Consider the following 15,435-nt stretch of genomic DNA (forward strand, 5'->3'; position numbering starts at 1 on the left):
GGGTAACCCTAAAGCCTGTATCTAGTTAGTGTTGTTATACTCTTTTCTGTGAGAACTTAAGAGATCCAAAAATATATTCCTTTAACCATCATGGTAATACTCATGGTACTTAAATGTTTTGAAATGTTGTTCTGCTTTTACATGCTACATAATACGGAGGGAGGAATCCCTATAATACCAGTGCCTTTTATTTGGTATAAGTTGAACAATTAGAAGTAAAATCCTCCCTTAAAATTTCTTTTTTTTTTTTTTTTTTGAGACGGAGTCTCGCTCTGTCGCCCAGGCTGGAGTGCAGTGGCCGGATCTCAGCTCACTGCAAGCTCCGCCTCCCAGGCTTACGCCATTCTCCTGCCTCAGCCTCCGGAGTAGCTGGGACTACAGGCGCCCGCCACCTCGCCTGGCTAGTTTTTTGTATTTTTTAGTAGAGACGGGGTTTCACCGTGTTAGCCAGGATGGTCTCGATCTCCTGACCTCGTGATCCGCCCGTCTTGGCCTCCCAAAGTGCTGGGATTACAGGCTTGAGCCACCGCGCCCGGCCCCCTTAAAATTTCTGAGTATGACCTTGAACTAACCTTAAAGAACAGATATTTTTCCACTCCATTAAAAATTAAACAACCCAGGTATCTCAGCACTACATTTAGCAAGTAGTATCCCTGGATTATTTTGCTCTGCTAACAAGGGAACTATACTGTTGGGCATTAGTATTTACAATCACACTCCAGGTAGCACAAAAATGTGGCACTTTGTTTCTAGGGGAAACTTCTGTCTTTAAGAAGGAAGATACGATAATTTACAAAGACACTCATTTTATTTGCAGAACCTCCGCCTACCTGTAGTTGCCACATGACTGGCCTATCTCCAACTATAAAGTCTGTATCATCTGGCTGGGCGTAGTGGCTCACGCCTGTAATGCCTGCACTTTGGAAGGCTGAGGCAGGCAGATCACCTGAGGTTGGGAGTTCGAGACCAGCCTGGCCAACATGGCAAAAAAACCTGTCTCTATTAAAAAATACAAAAATTGGCCAGGCGTGGTGTTGGGCGCCTGTAATCCCAGCTACTCGGGAGGCTGAGGCACAATAATCGCTTGAACCCAGGATGTAGAAGTTGCAGTGGGCCAAAAAAAAAAAGTGTCTCAAAAAAAAAAAAAACTTTATATCAAACTTGCCAAGTATTATTTCCGGACTATCCCTAAGGAAAAGTCTGACCAGATTCATGTAACAAAACACAATGGTTCTGGATAATAATATTCCCATTGGATGGGGTCACAGGCTGTATTACAGAGATGAAAGATCTAACCTTGTAATGATAAGCACTTTTCTAAACCTGTTCACCAATGAAATGATAGGCTATAGAATTATGCTCCAAATAATCATAGCTTTAGATTTCACTTTAGCTAGCTCTTACTGGCAAGGAATACAGCACCTGTATCCCTGAAAAATCCAGACCTTTCCCATGACTTACCAAATCTATATCAGAAGTTGAAAGTAATATCAGGCCCAAAACTGGCGTATATTTAGGTGTGAAGGCCTTTTTGGGAATCCTAGTATACCACGTAAGGTATAGAGATGCTGGAAGGCTTCTTTCAGTGCAGCAGTAAAGCTTACAAAATGTTGCATATTTTTCATGATATAGGTAATGCATTACAAATATTTTCACTTGTATATTAAGTAGTAAACACTAAAAATACACCAAAAAATATGAAGAATGTACAAGGAGGACTGTAAATTTAAGATAAAGTTGTTGCTCAAGGGGCAACAAAGGGAAATGAAGATGCAAAACATTACATGTCTCACATTCTCTCTGGTACTATTTTGTGCCTTTTTCTTATTCCTATGGTAAGTTTTAAGCTTCTCAAAGCTGCTTTTACCTTCCTCGTGGTATTAATTAATGAAATTTCAGAGCTTAATCCTGAAAGTTCATGTTCTACCTGCTGGTGAAAGCAAGTTTACAAAGATTCATAAAAGGAGAGATACTATTAGAAAGCCAAGTGTGATAAAGTGAATGGAGAATGATATAAAAGCATCAATCCCATATTCCAATGTGGAGATTTCTCTGAAAATGTTTAATCCTGCTGTTTTTCATCATTCATGTCTTTAGAAATGCTATTTGTTCGGGAGGCGGAGGCAGGAGAATCGCTTGAACCCAGGTGGCAGAGGTTGCAATGAGCCAAGACCGCGCCATTGTACTCCAGCCTGGGCGACACAGCAAAACTCCGTCTCAAAAAAAAAAAAAAAAATTCCATTAAGACATCCAGATTTTTGAAATAGCTGTCATGTCCTGAGAAATGTGGACCTGTAAGTCTTAAAAGTATGTAAGTCTTACTGGTTGTTTTATTTTGTAACTTTTTTGCCCTGATAATATTAAACTGACACCTCTGCATTCTAAAAAGTAGATAACCTTGGGAAGTTTCTCTGTTAAGCAAGAGCTTTGGAATTTTCCTCTCCTCTTCCACATAAGGTAGAATAAAACTTTTGAATTCTTTAGTCAACCAAAAGGTTTCTATATTTGTTTCATTTAAATTAACAAATATAGCTGGAGTTTTAAAAATCCAGTCTGATAAAGTCTTATTAGGTAAATTAAATCAGTTTATACTTGTTATTACTGACATATTTCTCCCCTCCTTTCTCTTCCTTTTTCCTTCCCTTTCTGCCATTTGTCAGATTTATAAAGTAGTCTAGGTTCCTCCCTGCCTCCCTTTGATCTCTGCTCTTTGAAAGCAACAAGTTGGTTTTCTTTTGGTGGTTACCCTTTTAATATACATGAAAAGGAATATTCAGTATTCCTTTCCTACGCCTGAAGATTACAAGGACTGCCATAATTTTAAATTACTCACTAAACATCTCTGCTTTCCCCTTCCATATTATTACTGTCATTTAGTTAAGTTCCACGTTAATAAAACTTATTAAAAAAATTTTAAATCATTCATGACTTTTTTGTGTTTATAGTCAATAGTAAATTTACTGTCATATTTTTCAATTTTTGTGCTCACCGTTGCCTTCTGTATCCCACTCCATTCTTATGGGTTCAATTTCCTTCCTCCTGAAGAACATCCTTGAGTAGTTTTTTTCAAAATGAGAGTCACTGAGTGGTAAGTTATCCTGGTCTTTAAACAAAAATGTCTTTCTTTCATCGACAGTCTTGGGTGTATTTAACTTGGTATAAAATTCTAGATTCAATGTCATTTTTCTTTCAGCACTTTAATATTTCTCTACTGTCTTCTGGTATTAATGGTTGATATCTGTTAGAAATCTGCTAACAGTCAAACCGCTGTGCCTTCCCAGTATATCTGTCTTTCTTATCCCTTAGCGGCTTTTAGGTTTTCTCTGAATGCCCACAGTTATGGCATGAGGTACTGAAGCGTAGATTTATCTTTCTTTATCCTGCTTGGCAGTTGTGGCATACTTTTAAGCTGAGGATTTGAGATTTCCTTCAATTCTTTGCAATCCAGTTTCTCTACCATTCCCTCCATTTTCTTCTTTGGAAATCCTACTAGACAGATGTTGGAAATTCCCAATCTATTCATCATGGCTTTTAACTGCTCCTTCACTTAAAAAAGAAAAAAAAAAACACACAACTGTGCTGCTTGCTGGATGAAGTTCTTATCACCTTCTTCAGTTCACTAGGTCTTTGTTCATCTATGTCCACTGTATAGTTTAATTCTGTGTGCTGAGTTTTGGTTTCAGTGATTATATTTTTCATTTCCAAGACTCCCGATTACTTGTATTGACTGTCCTACTTCATTTCAGCCTGCTTCTGTTTCATGATTTTTTGTTCCTTTTCAATGGATTAAGTTATCTCATCAATTATCTTTTTGAGTATCCAAAACATATATGAAGTCTTGGTCAGGCTATATATTTCATCTGGAATAAATATATGTCTATCCCAATAGTTGATTTTGCTGGTGATCCTTCTTAGCATTAGATTTATAGATTTTGGAATTTTAATTTATCAGAGTTTTGAACCGGAGCCTTTTCTTTTGGGATGTTTGTTTACTTCCTTTCCCCTCCCTCTCTGTGTACATCCTTCCCTTTCTAGCAGTTTTGCATCTGCTTCTACCAGGGCCCCTGAGTCCAAAAGTCTAGAAGTCTTATGATGACTTCTTAGAGCAGCTGTTTCATAAGTATACTTAGCATATCACATATCTGGTCACTGAGCAAGCAGATGGACACAAAGCTGTCTTTGTTATCCCTAGGCTCACAACTTCCTATAAAACCATAGCCCTTGGCAGAAGACTGGCAATATTTTTTCTTAGTTTCTTTCCAAAAGTGGATAAAAGTTCCACCCTAGTCCTTGGCTTCAAGAAGCGAAACTGGCTCTGGCCCCTTGTCTCACATGGTGCACATGTAGTCTCTGTTACTTGTAGCCAAACTCCTGGATAGCACCACCTGCCTTGGATAGAGAGTCCAGCAGGCCCAGGCTGCAGTTTTGCTCACTACTTGGCATTTCTGGTCCATGAAGATATTTATCTTGTTTGTGGAAGCCCAGCTTTGTCTCTTTTGTTTTCTCGTTTATATTTTACCCGTCATTGCTATGTGTTTGGAGCAAAGGGAGTGAGTCGAAACATAAACTCAATGTGCCATCTTGACTAGAAACTTTACATAATCTTGTAGCATTATACTTGAACAAAATTTACTTTTTAAAATGTATAAATAAGATTAACAAGGAACTTTTAAACCCCTTACTTGTACCTAAATAATTATGAAATATTATTTTCATATACAAATTAAATCCTGAAGTTTAAAATATATAGACATGAAAGTAATTAAACGGCATTTATTCCAAAATTAGTCTACAAAACAGACTTAATGTAGAACTTTCACCTTTGAAATCAAATTAGTCCTACTTGTGAAAGGAAGAAATGGGACTTTCAAAGTAACATTAATCAGCTTTAACCCAAAGTAAAAATAGGAAACATTTCTATTCAATTTAAGTTAGAAAGGCTGTCAGCTAAACAGAAATAAAACAAGACCATTTCTCATTATGCTTAGTGAGAAAGAAAAACTTATACCTTTTCACTTGTTAAAAATTTTGCAAAATATACATGCTCTCCTCCTGTTTTCAATTCTTCCATCTTTTTTCTTGAGGCCTGAGTATCATCTAATTTGTAACTCTTAAAAACAGCTAAAACTTCTTCAGAATACTGCAAAATAAAAATATTAGTTTTATTCAACATTGTTACCCAAATTTGTTTAGTGCTTTTCTGCATAAAAATGTCTAGAATTTACTCTCAATCATGTATGCATGTTGTATATTGTAAGGCACACTAACAATAAAAATTATGGGCGTAAAAACTATTGTGGATATTTCACTTGTTGTAAAAGTAGGAACAAGTTCCCTACTCCTAAAGAAATGTGATTTCTTGGCCAGTCGCAGTGGCTCATGCCTGTAATCCCAGCACTTTGGGAGACTGAGGTGGGTGGGTAACTTGAGATCAGGAGTTTGAGACCAGCCTGGCCAACATGGTGAAACCCTGTCTCAACTAAAAATACAAAAATTAGCCGGGCATGGTGGCGGGCACCTGTAGTCGCAGCTACTCGGGAGACTGAGGCTAAAGGATCCCTTGAACCTGGGAGGCTCCATCTCCAAAAAAAAAGAAATATGATTTAAGAAGTTTGTGTAAGGGACAAACAGAGAAGGGAACACTTTTAAGAGTGTATAGGAATTTACCAGTGAAATTGTTTAACTACCTGTAGAAACTCTTATGTATTTCTTGTGCTAAAGATTGAGCAAATAAATTCCATCAAATTCTGTGCAGTTAGAAGACAATTCCAGATTATTTCTCACTAACCACTTAACCTGAATTTGGATGGTGCTGCCCCCACAAAAATTTGCATATAAAACAAAAACTATTAAAAATAACATAACACACACCACGCTACTTTGAGAACTACCTACTTATCTTATATTTTGATTACAACAAAAAAGGACAACTGATTTTTAAGTAGCCAAGAAAAATATAAAAAATTCTTCTAAAACAGGATTGGCAAACTTCTTCCATAAAGGACCAGAGGGTAAGTATTTCAGGCTTTGTGGCCTTTATAGTCTCAGTTGCAACTACTCAGCTGTGCCATTATATCGCAAAAACAGCCACAGGTAAGTGGATGGTCATGGTAGTATTCCAGTAAATCTTTGTTTCAAGCAGTAGGTCAGATCTGGCCCAGGGCCATGACTTGAGGACTTCTGTTTCAACAAGACAGCTAAAATAATTTTGTACAAAGATAGAATATATTCTGCAAAATATCATCAATTGATGTTGATAACACTCATTATATTCCAAAAAAGCAAGGCTGTAATGACTTTTAAATATCCGATTCTTATACATTAATAGCGGTTTAAATATTAATTTATAATTTAGCTTGTTATGAAATTGGTATAAAAATGTAAGAGGTAGAATAAAATAGTGAAAAGTATGTTAGACAAGAGTAAGTTTTGGCTCTATCACTGGCTATAAAATACTAGGCTTCTGAGAGTCTATCACTGGCAACTCACCTTGAGAAAAGTTTTCCATGAAATCTTCTCATAGCATTGAACAGGGTTCCTGAAGTAATCCTGAAGTGACCAGAATTTTCGATACAGGTTGTAATCAATTGGAATAGAGCTAATAAAATAAATGTCACATTAAATAAATCATTTAAATTCTTTTACAAGTATCTAAATATTCTTAGCTTTGGTCACAAACCATTTTCAGAAGCTAATGAAAGTTATCAGAAAAGTACACATTCACAAATACTTATATAAACTTTTACAAATCATTTTAGGGAACTCACAGACCCCAATAGACTCTCTTTATCTACACTGGTGGAGCCCCTGAATTTTGGTAGGACACAAGGTTATTCAGAATTAAAGATTATGTTTCCCAACCAATCTTGCTGCTAGTATGATCATGTGATTAAATTCTGGCCAATCAGTTGGGAGGAGAAGTCATATGTGCAACTTTTGGGCCATATTTTATCACTGGCCTTTTCCTCTTCCTGCTGGCTAGAATGCAGATGTGAGAGTGAGCCACCCTGCACTACAGGAAAAAGGGCAAACACCAAGAGATGATGGAAAAAGAAGGTAGAAGAAACCTGGGTCTAGGCAATCTCACTGAGCAGCGCTCCCTTACCAGCCTTGGACTGCCTGCTTCTAGACTTCGATATGAGGGGGGAAAAAATCAACTTTTATGTTGTTTAAACTGATGTTAATCTGAATCTATGTTAAAAGTCACTAACTAATAATATTATATCCTAAGAAGCATTAGTGTGAGATAAACATATATGGTACATGTCAAGTTAGCATCACAAAAATAAGCCCCTTCTCTAGTGACTTTATTATGGCACTACTAATTCAACTTCTAATCATGATATGTCACAAATCTACAGTGTCAATACATATTCTTTTAATTTTTTTTTTTGTTTTGTTTTTAAAGGAGTCTCGCTCTGTCGCCCAGGCTGGAGTCGAGGGCAGTGGTGTGATCTTGGCTCACTGCAAGCTCTGCCTCCCGGGTTCAAATGATTCTCCTGCCTCAGCCTCCTGAGTAGCTGGGACTACAGGTGCCCGCCACCACGCCCAGCTGATTTTTTGTATTTTTAGTAGAGACAGGGTTTCATCGTGTTAGCCAGGATGGTCTCAAGCTCCTGACTTCGTGATCCGCCCACCTCAGCCTCCCAAAGTGCTGGGATTACAGGCGTGAGCCACTGCGCGGCCTATTCTTTTAATTTTTAAAACAGCTAATATCTGATAAATGGCTAGTATGTGAGGCACGTGAAAATCAACAGTGAAGAACACTGACAACTTTTAACTAACCAAAATCTAAATCTAGTTCTTGCCAAAGCTTTCATCAAGAATTAGTAGTATCTGAAAGAATCTAATGGGCAGGTTTACTTTCACTCTTCCTAAACTTTTCCCTAGTAACAACTCTGAAAGTAGGAAAACAATGATCTGCACATTAACCTCTCTCTATAATTAAAGCAGCTTAACTGATTTACAACAATAAGATTATACCTCTGGGTTTTCTATGAATTGGGTTTTTAAAAAAAAGCCACAGCCTGGGCGTGGTGGTTCATGCCTGTAATCCCAGCACTTTGGGAGGCTGAGGCAAGCAGATCACAAGGTCAGGAGTTCGAGACCAGTCTGATCAATATGATGAAACCCCATCTCTACTAAAAATACAAAAACTACCCAGGCGTGGTGGTGCGTGCCTGTAATCCCAGCTTCTCAGGAGGCTGAGGCAGAAGAATCACTTGAACCCAGGAGGTAGAGCTTGCAGTGAGCTGAGACTGCGGCACTGCACTCCAGCCTAGGTGACAGAGCAAGACTCTGTCTCAAAAAACAAACCAAAAACAAAACAAAACAAAACAGAACAAAAAGCCACAAAAAGAACATTACCTAAAATGTTAAAGTAAATAGAGAAAAGAAACAGCACTATATAAATTATTCACATCCATGAAAGAACAAGAACCAATATTTGTATAGTTCCACATTTGATAAAAGTATGTTTTTGAAGTGCATGTGCGTGCACACACACTAACAAAATGTTACTCAGTTACAACATGTAAGATTGAATATAATAAATATCTCTTGAAATGTAGTACCAGGAGAGTTTGTCTCTTAAAAATGGGGCTAGCTCTAACAGAGAATGAGAACCACGCAACCATTATATGTCCCTTGTGTCTCAATTGATAAGAACTTCACATCTAATTTAATGCTTGATACCAATAACAATGTTATTCCAAGTTGCTAATTACCATCTCCTACCTGTAAAGGCTTTTGATCTCTTCCCTTTTATCTTTAATTGGTTTGGTGGGTATCTGAGGTGTCTTACAGAATAAATTTTGAGGTTGCGTTAAATATTACTGTTAGGCAGTTTTTATAGTTGAGGCATTAATATATTTTTAAAAATTTAAAGTCTCCTCTCCTTAGATGCTGTCCCTTGCTCTTTTCCTTCACAGCTGAATAAAATTTTTCAGAGTTCTCTATACTCCATGTCACCACTTCATTACCTTCCCATTCACTCTTCAACCCACTTGCAATTTGCCTTCCACCTTCACCACTCCACAGAAACTTCTGAATTTTCTGTTTATCCACACAAAGCAAATGTAACCATTTATTGTATTTGCAAATAATAACAAATCAGAGACCCAATTACTATGTAAAATAGAATGTCTTGTAACTATTTTAACCAAAATACCCTGGAAAACTTGATACAGTTTTTAAAATGTTGAGCTATTTTATAGGATGTTACACATTGAAATTTCTTAACAAAATGTTTACTGGTGTATTTCAGCCAAATCTGAATGTACTTCATATTGTAGGTACATGAGTAATGTGTTCCGCTTTGTAAATTACAGTGCCTAAGGCCATCTGCTGTTTACAAAGTAATTCCTCATATATTTTCTCCCTCTACTCAACATTAGTGACTGTGACAGAGAGAGGCAGCTGAGTGTTAAGTCTTATTTAAGTGATTTACAAACATAACCAATAGGGATGAACTGTCTATACAGTCTTAGGCAAAATCTAAGTAGACAAAACTGCATTGATCAGTGTCTTTGGGGCCGTTTACACTTCAGGTGACTCATTATCTTGTAGCCTACTAACTTGCCCCAGAGCCCTGATGTTGCTCAGGCCAGACCCTAAAGCCTATTCCATCCATGCATAATGAATAAATGTGTCTCTAAAAAAAAAATAACGATAACAAATAACAGCTACTAGACACTGAATAGACAATATTCTAAGTGCTCTACACTTACCACTACATATAAACAATTAGTGCCTTAATAGACTATTTCTGATCATCCTCTTATTTAATCCTCTTACCTGTAGAGTGTAGGTGGCATTACTACATTTTAAAGATGTTGAAACATGACTAGGAAGTATTGGAGTTAAGCTTGGAGCCACACCACTTCTAATGTTTCTTCTGGAGATGTGTTTGAATTTGAAATCTGGGATGCCAGAAATATAGGGCAGATACAGGAATCCCATCTTGATCTTCTAGACAGTAATGGAAATTCTTTCAATTATAACTAATGACTCTCATCACCTCAGACACCTGGAAGAGTGCCAGTGAAGGAAAATTTTCCTTAATACCTTCTCTTTTCTCTTGCTTATTGCTTCTAAGCCAGTGCTAGGAAGAAATTATGGCAGGTCTTCAAATAATGATGTTTCCTTCAATATTGTTTTATTGTAACGTTGATGAGGGGAAAAAAAAATGGATTCCTGGCTGGTGCCACAGTCTATGTGAAGTTTGTATATTCTCCCTATGTCTGTGTGGGTTTTCTCTAGGTAGTCAGACTCCCTCCTCCATTCCAAAGAGGTGTACATGAAAATAACTGGCATGTCTAAATGGTTCCAGGATGAGTGAGTGTGGCTGTGTGGGTATACACACCGTGAGCGGATAGCATCCTGTACAGGGTTGGTTCCCGCCCTGAGCTCTGAGCTGCTGTGACAGGCTCTGGTCACCCGCAACCTTAAACTGGAATAACTAGGCAAATAATTATCTTACTTGTTTTTATTAATCTTTCTCAAATGCATGTATAGCTCACAGCTCACATTTATTCAATGTTTAATAACAGAAGCATTTTCATCTTTATCTAGGAGATTGGTGCTTGCTTTTGTGATTAGAAATAGGCCATAGGAACCTAACTTTTGTTTATTAGCCTATGGGAAAATTGGTTTCATCATACATCGTTTCACTTAATGTTGCAGTTTCTAGAACCTATCTATGCCACTGAGGATTGCTTCTGGAAAGAAAACACAGGGCTATCGAGGAGGAGATAAGAAACAGTTTTAAGAGCAAGGGGAGAGAAGGAGGAAAGGCTTCTTAACCTGCCTATTTCATTAAAAGTTGGCCCAGTACACACAGGCACTGGGTCCACAAGTTTAATAGAAGGGACTAAGGGGAGGAGCTCCCACGGTTGCCTGTGGTTGGCTTTTCAAATGCTGGGATTATGCATAGAGTAGGCTATACAAACAATGAACTGTCTGTACTTAATATAGAAACCAGCGGATAAAGCCCATTAGTGATTTAGGATTTATTATTTTAAGTAATATACATGAAAATTACAAATGAAAGAAATTTCTTATAATTTCTTTCCTCCTTGCCTATATCCTCACTCCAGAGAGGATACTCAATAAATTAAGAGATTATCTCTGTAAGTCAAAAAGCTTAAGCTCTGAAAACTCACCACGTTGTTGGAGCTTCCTCATCTCCCATTTCACCTTCTTCTACATCCATTCCTTCTTCTCTATCTTCAGTGTGCTACATTGAAAAAAAATGTATAGCCTGTCATGAAGCAGTCATCAGACAGGAGATAAATACTAGAATAATAGGTCAGCTACATATTCCTAGGCAACCCCCAGTTAGAGAAGTCTAGTCACTAACTATCTAGACCTATAGTTAACCTGTAAGGCAATCAGAATTTTACCTGACGGACAGAAGAACTCAAGAGCAGTATGACAATGATATAACACAATCATGAAGACAGTAGAAAGTTTCAAATTTGCATTTCTAAACATAATCAATAGATTCCCTCTGGGAATAAAGGCCTAAATGTTTTGGAAATGCACAAAGACAGTTCAACAATAAAATGAGCAAATAGCATGAATAGGTAATTCACAGAAGAAAAATAAATTCCAATCAACATATAATAAGTTCCTTAACACCAATAATGATCAAGAAAATGTAATTAAAACTAAGAACTTATTTTTCAAATATATACATCAATTAAGCCAATATTTTTAAAAAATTGATAATTCACACTGTTGGGGTGAGGCTGTAGGGAAAAAGGGCAGGCATTCTCCATGTGCCACTGGTGGCTGTATAAATTGGTATAACCTCTTTGAGAAGTAACCAGGAAATAGCTATTGAAATATGAAATATGCATATATTTTAACCCAGTAATTTTACTTACTGGAATTTATCCTAAGAAGACATCTGCATAATTGATGTAGATGATGCAGACTGATGCAATATTATACACTACCTGGACACTGTAACTTTTTTTTTCACTATCAGACATAATCTAAATGCCCACAGGCAGAGAAATGTGATATATCCACTCTGATATATCCATTTACCAAGGGCCATTTAAAAACTAAGATAAATCTAAATCTTAAAGGAAGAAAGTGAATTTCAGAATAGTATGAATGACCTCATTTTGGAGAAAAACAGTATGTTTGTTACATATACCCAAAAAGTCCTGGTATGGTGAGACACAGAATGCTATGAGTGGTTATAGAAATAATAAAAATTTATAGAAAAAATACATATTCTGCAAAAAATAACCCAATGTTTAAAACAGAAAGTACATCTATTCTATAATCTACCTTATGATTAACACTATCAAAACAGAAAGTACAGCTACTTTGTTAATGCACTTTAATAGAAAGCTATGCCATCATCTACCATGGTCTACCTTGGATTACAGAATAACTGTACTTTCTATTTTAAACACTGCTTGAATTTTTTACATACAAAACATTATTTCTGTAAGTTGGAAATAAAGTCAAGAGTTTTTAAATTTTTGATGACTTATAGGCTCGTTTACATGATTTTTTTTTTTTTTTTTTGAGGCCGGGCCTCCCTCTGTCACCCAGGCGGGAGTATAGTGGAATGATCAAGGCTCACTGCAGCTTGACCTCCCTCGGCTCAGGTGATTCTCCCACCTCAGCCTCTCAGTTATGCTCTGCTAACTGTACTTTTTTTGTAGGAATGGGGATTTGCCATGTTGCCCAAGCTGGTCTTGAATCCTATGCTCAAGTGATCTGCCCATCTCAGCCTCCCAAAGTGCTGGGATTACAAGTGTGAGCCACTGTGCCTGGCCCCACATAAGTTATCTTAATAACAAACCTGCAAATATGTTATCTGAAAAAGTTTCAAATCAGCCTCACCTTCTGACCCAGGGTGCTTTCCTGCTCATTGGTATTGAAAACAGTGACATTTTCCAGATTAAACTGACTCTGTAAGTTAAGACCTAGTAAAAAAAACAAGATTCAAAGCAAGTCCAGTGACACCTAAATTTACGTATGAATGTAACTTGTGTCATAATCAAAACTACAAAATGCTAAATCCATAATTAAAGAGCAGTCAAAATGAACACATTTGATTTTCAAATCCTTTCAAAACTTCATTTCTTAAAAGTACCTTTGGAGTATGGGCATACCTTGTTTTGTTGCTCTTCACAGTTTCTTGTTTTTTAAATAAATTGAATGGCAACCCTGCATCGTGCAAGTCTATCGGCACCATTTTTCCAACAGCATATGCTCACTTCCTCTGTCACATTTTGGTAATTCTCACAATATTTCAAACTTTTTCATTATTATCATATCTGTTACGATGATCTGTGATCAGTGATCTTTGAGGTTAGCATTGTCATTGTTTTTCGCCACAGATTTGTTTTTTGCCACAAACTGCACCCATCTAAGACAGTAAACTTTTTTTTTTTTTTTCTTTTTTAGACAGCAACTCACTCCTGTCACCCAAGCTGCAGTACAGTGGCATGATCATGGCTCACTGCAGGCTCAGCTTCCCAAGCTCAGATGATCCTCCCACTTCAGCCTCCAGAGTAGCTGGGACTACAGGCAAGCACCACCATGCTTGGCTAAATTTTTTTGTATTTTTAGTAGAGACGGGTTTTCGCCATGTTGCCCAAGCTGGTAAGATAGCAAATTTAATCAATAAATGCTGTGTGTGTTCTGACTGCTTCACTGACCACCCGTTCCCATGACTCTCTCTCCTTGGGTCTCCTTATTCCCTGAGACAAGACAATATTGAATTTAGGCCAACTAATAACCCTACAGTGGACTCTAAGTGTCAAGTAAAGGGAAGAGTCTCACATCTCTCACTTTAAATAAAAACCTAGAAATGATTAAGCTTAGTAATTAAAGCATGTCAAAAGCCAAGATAGGCTGAAATTTCTCTTGTGCTTAACAGCCAAGTGGTGAATGCAAAGATAAAGTTCTTGAGGGAAGTTAAAAGTGCTACTCCAGTGAACACATGAATGATAAGAAAGCAAAACAGCCTTACTGCTGATACAGAGAAAGGCTGAGTGGTCTGGATAGACAAGCAAACCAGCCAGAGAAAAGCTTTAACTCTCTTCAATTCTATGAAGGCTGAGAGGTGAGGACACCACAGAAGAAAAGTATGAAGCCAGCAGAGGTTGGTTTAAGAGGTTTAAAGAAAAAAGCCCTCTCTGTAACGTAACAGTACAAGGTGAAGCAGCAACTACCAATAGAGAAGCTGCAGTAAGTTATCAGAAGATCTAGCTAAGAACATTGATGAAGGTGTCTACACTTAACAGATTTTTCAATGCAGATGAAACATTCTGATATTGGAAGATGCCATCTACGACTTTCATAGCTAGAGAGAAGTCACTGCTTGCCTTCAAGGAACAGGCTGACTCTCTTGTTAGGGGCTAACGCAACTGGTGACTTTAAGTTGAAGCCAATGTTCATTTACCATTCTGAAAATCCTGGGGCTCCTGAGAATTATGCTAAATCTACTCTGCCTTGGGCTCCATCCATAAAAAGACAAACCCTGATGACAACACATCTGTTTATAGCATGGTTTACTGAACATTTTAAGGCCACTGTTGAGACTTACTGCTCAGAAAAAAAGATTTCCTTTCACAATATTATTGCTTATTCACAATGCACCTGGTCACCCAAGAGCTTTGATGGAGATGCACAAGGAAATTAATGTTGTTTTCATGCCTGCTAATACATTATCCATTTTGCAGCCAATGAATCAAAGGGTTATTTCAACTTTTAAGTCCTGTTATCTAAGAAATACATTTCATGAGGCTATAGCTACCATAGTGATTTTTTTATGAATCTGAGCAAAGTAAATGGAACCCTTCTGGAAAGGACCTACAAATCTAGATGCCATAAAGAACACTTGTGATTCATGAAAGGAGGTAAAAATATTCACATTAATAGGAGTTTGGAAGAGGCTGATTCCAACCCTCATAGATGACTTTGAGGGGTTCAAGACTTCAGTGGAGGAAGTAACTGCACATGTGGTGGAAACAGCAAGAGAACTATAATTAGAAGTGGAGCCTGAAGATATGACAGAGTTGCTGCAATCTCATGATCAGACTTGAAACAGATAAGGAGTTGCTTCCTATGAATGAGCAAAGAAAGTGGTTTCTCAAGATGAATTCTACTCCTGGTGAAGATGCTGTGAACACTGTTGAATGACAACAAAGGATTTATTTTATTTCTGAGACGGAGTTTCACTACTGTTGCCCAAGCTGGAGTGCAATGGTGCATTCTCGGCTTATTTTTTATTTTTTTTCTGAGACAGAGTTTAGAATATTACACTTAGTTGATAAAGCAGCAGCAGGGTTTGAGAGGACTGACCCCAACTTTGAAAGTTCTACTGTGGATAAGACGCTACCAAACAGCGTCATGAGCTACAGAGAAATCTTTCACGAAAGGAAGAGTAAATTGATGTGGCAA

The 15,435-nt window shown here is 37.4% G+C and overlaps 1 protein-coding gene across 1 annotated transcript in view; it reads right to left on the reverse strand.

The window, feature by feature from the left end:
* Positions 1 to 15,435, reverse strand: part of THOC1 (THO complex 1) — a 54,300-nt gene that overhangs the window by 27,705 nt on the left and 11,160 nt on the right. The window contains exons 8-11 of the mRNA XM_011957776.1: positions 12,868 to 12,950; positions 11,163 to 11,236; positions 6,490 to 6,598; positions 5,009 to 5,140 (exon numbers count right to left, since the gene is read on the reverse strand). Of these exons, the coding sequence (XP_011813166.1) occupies positions 5,009 to 5,140; positions 6,490 to 6,598; positions 11,163 to 11,236; positions 12,868 to 12,950 (398 nt within the window). The remainder of the gene's footprint in view (positions 1 to 5,008; positions 5,141 to 6,489; positions 6,599 to 11,162; positions 11,237 to 12,867; positions 12,951 to 15,435) is intronic.

This window comes from Colobus angolensis, unplaced genomic scaffold (assembly GCF_000951035.1).
Source record: "Colobus angolensis palliatus isolate OR3802 unplaced genomic scaffold, Cang.pa_1.0 Scaffold45, whole genome shotgun sequence".
NCBI lineage: Eukaryota > Metazoa > Chordata > Mammalia > Primates > Cercopithecidae > Colobus > Colobus angolensis.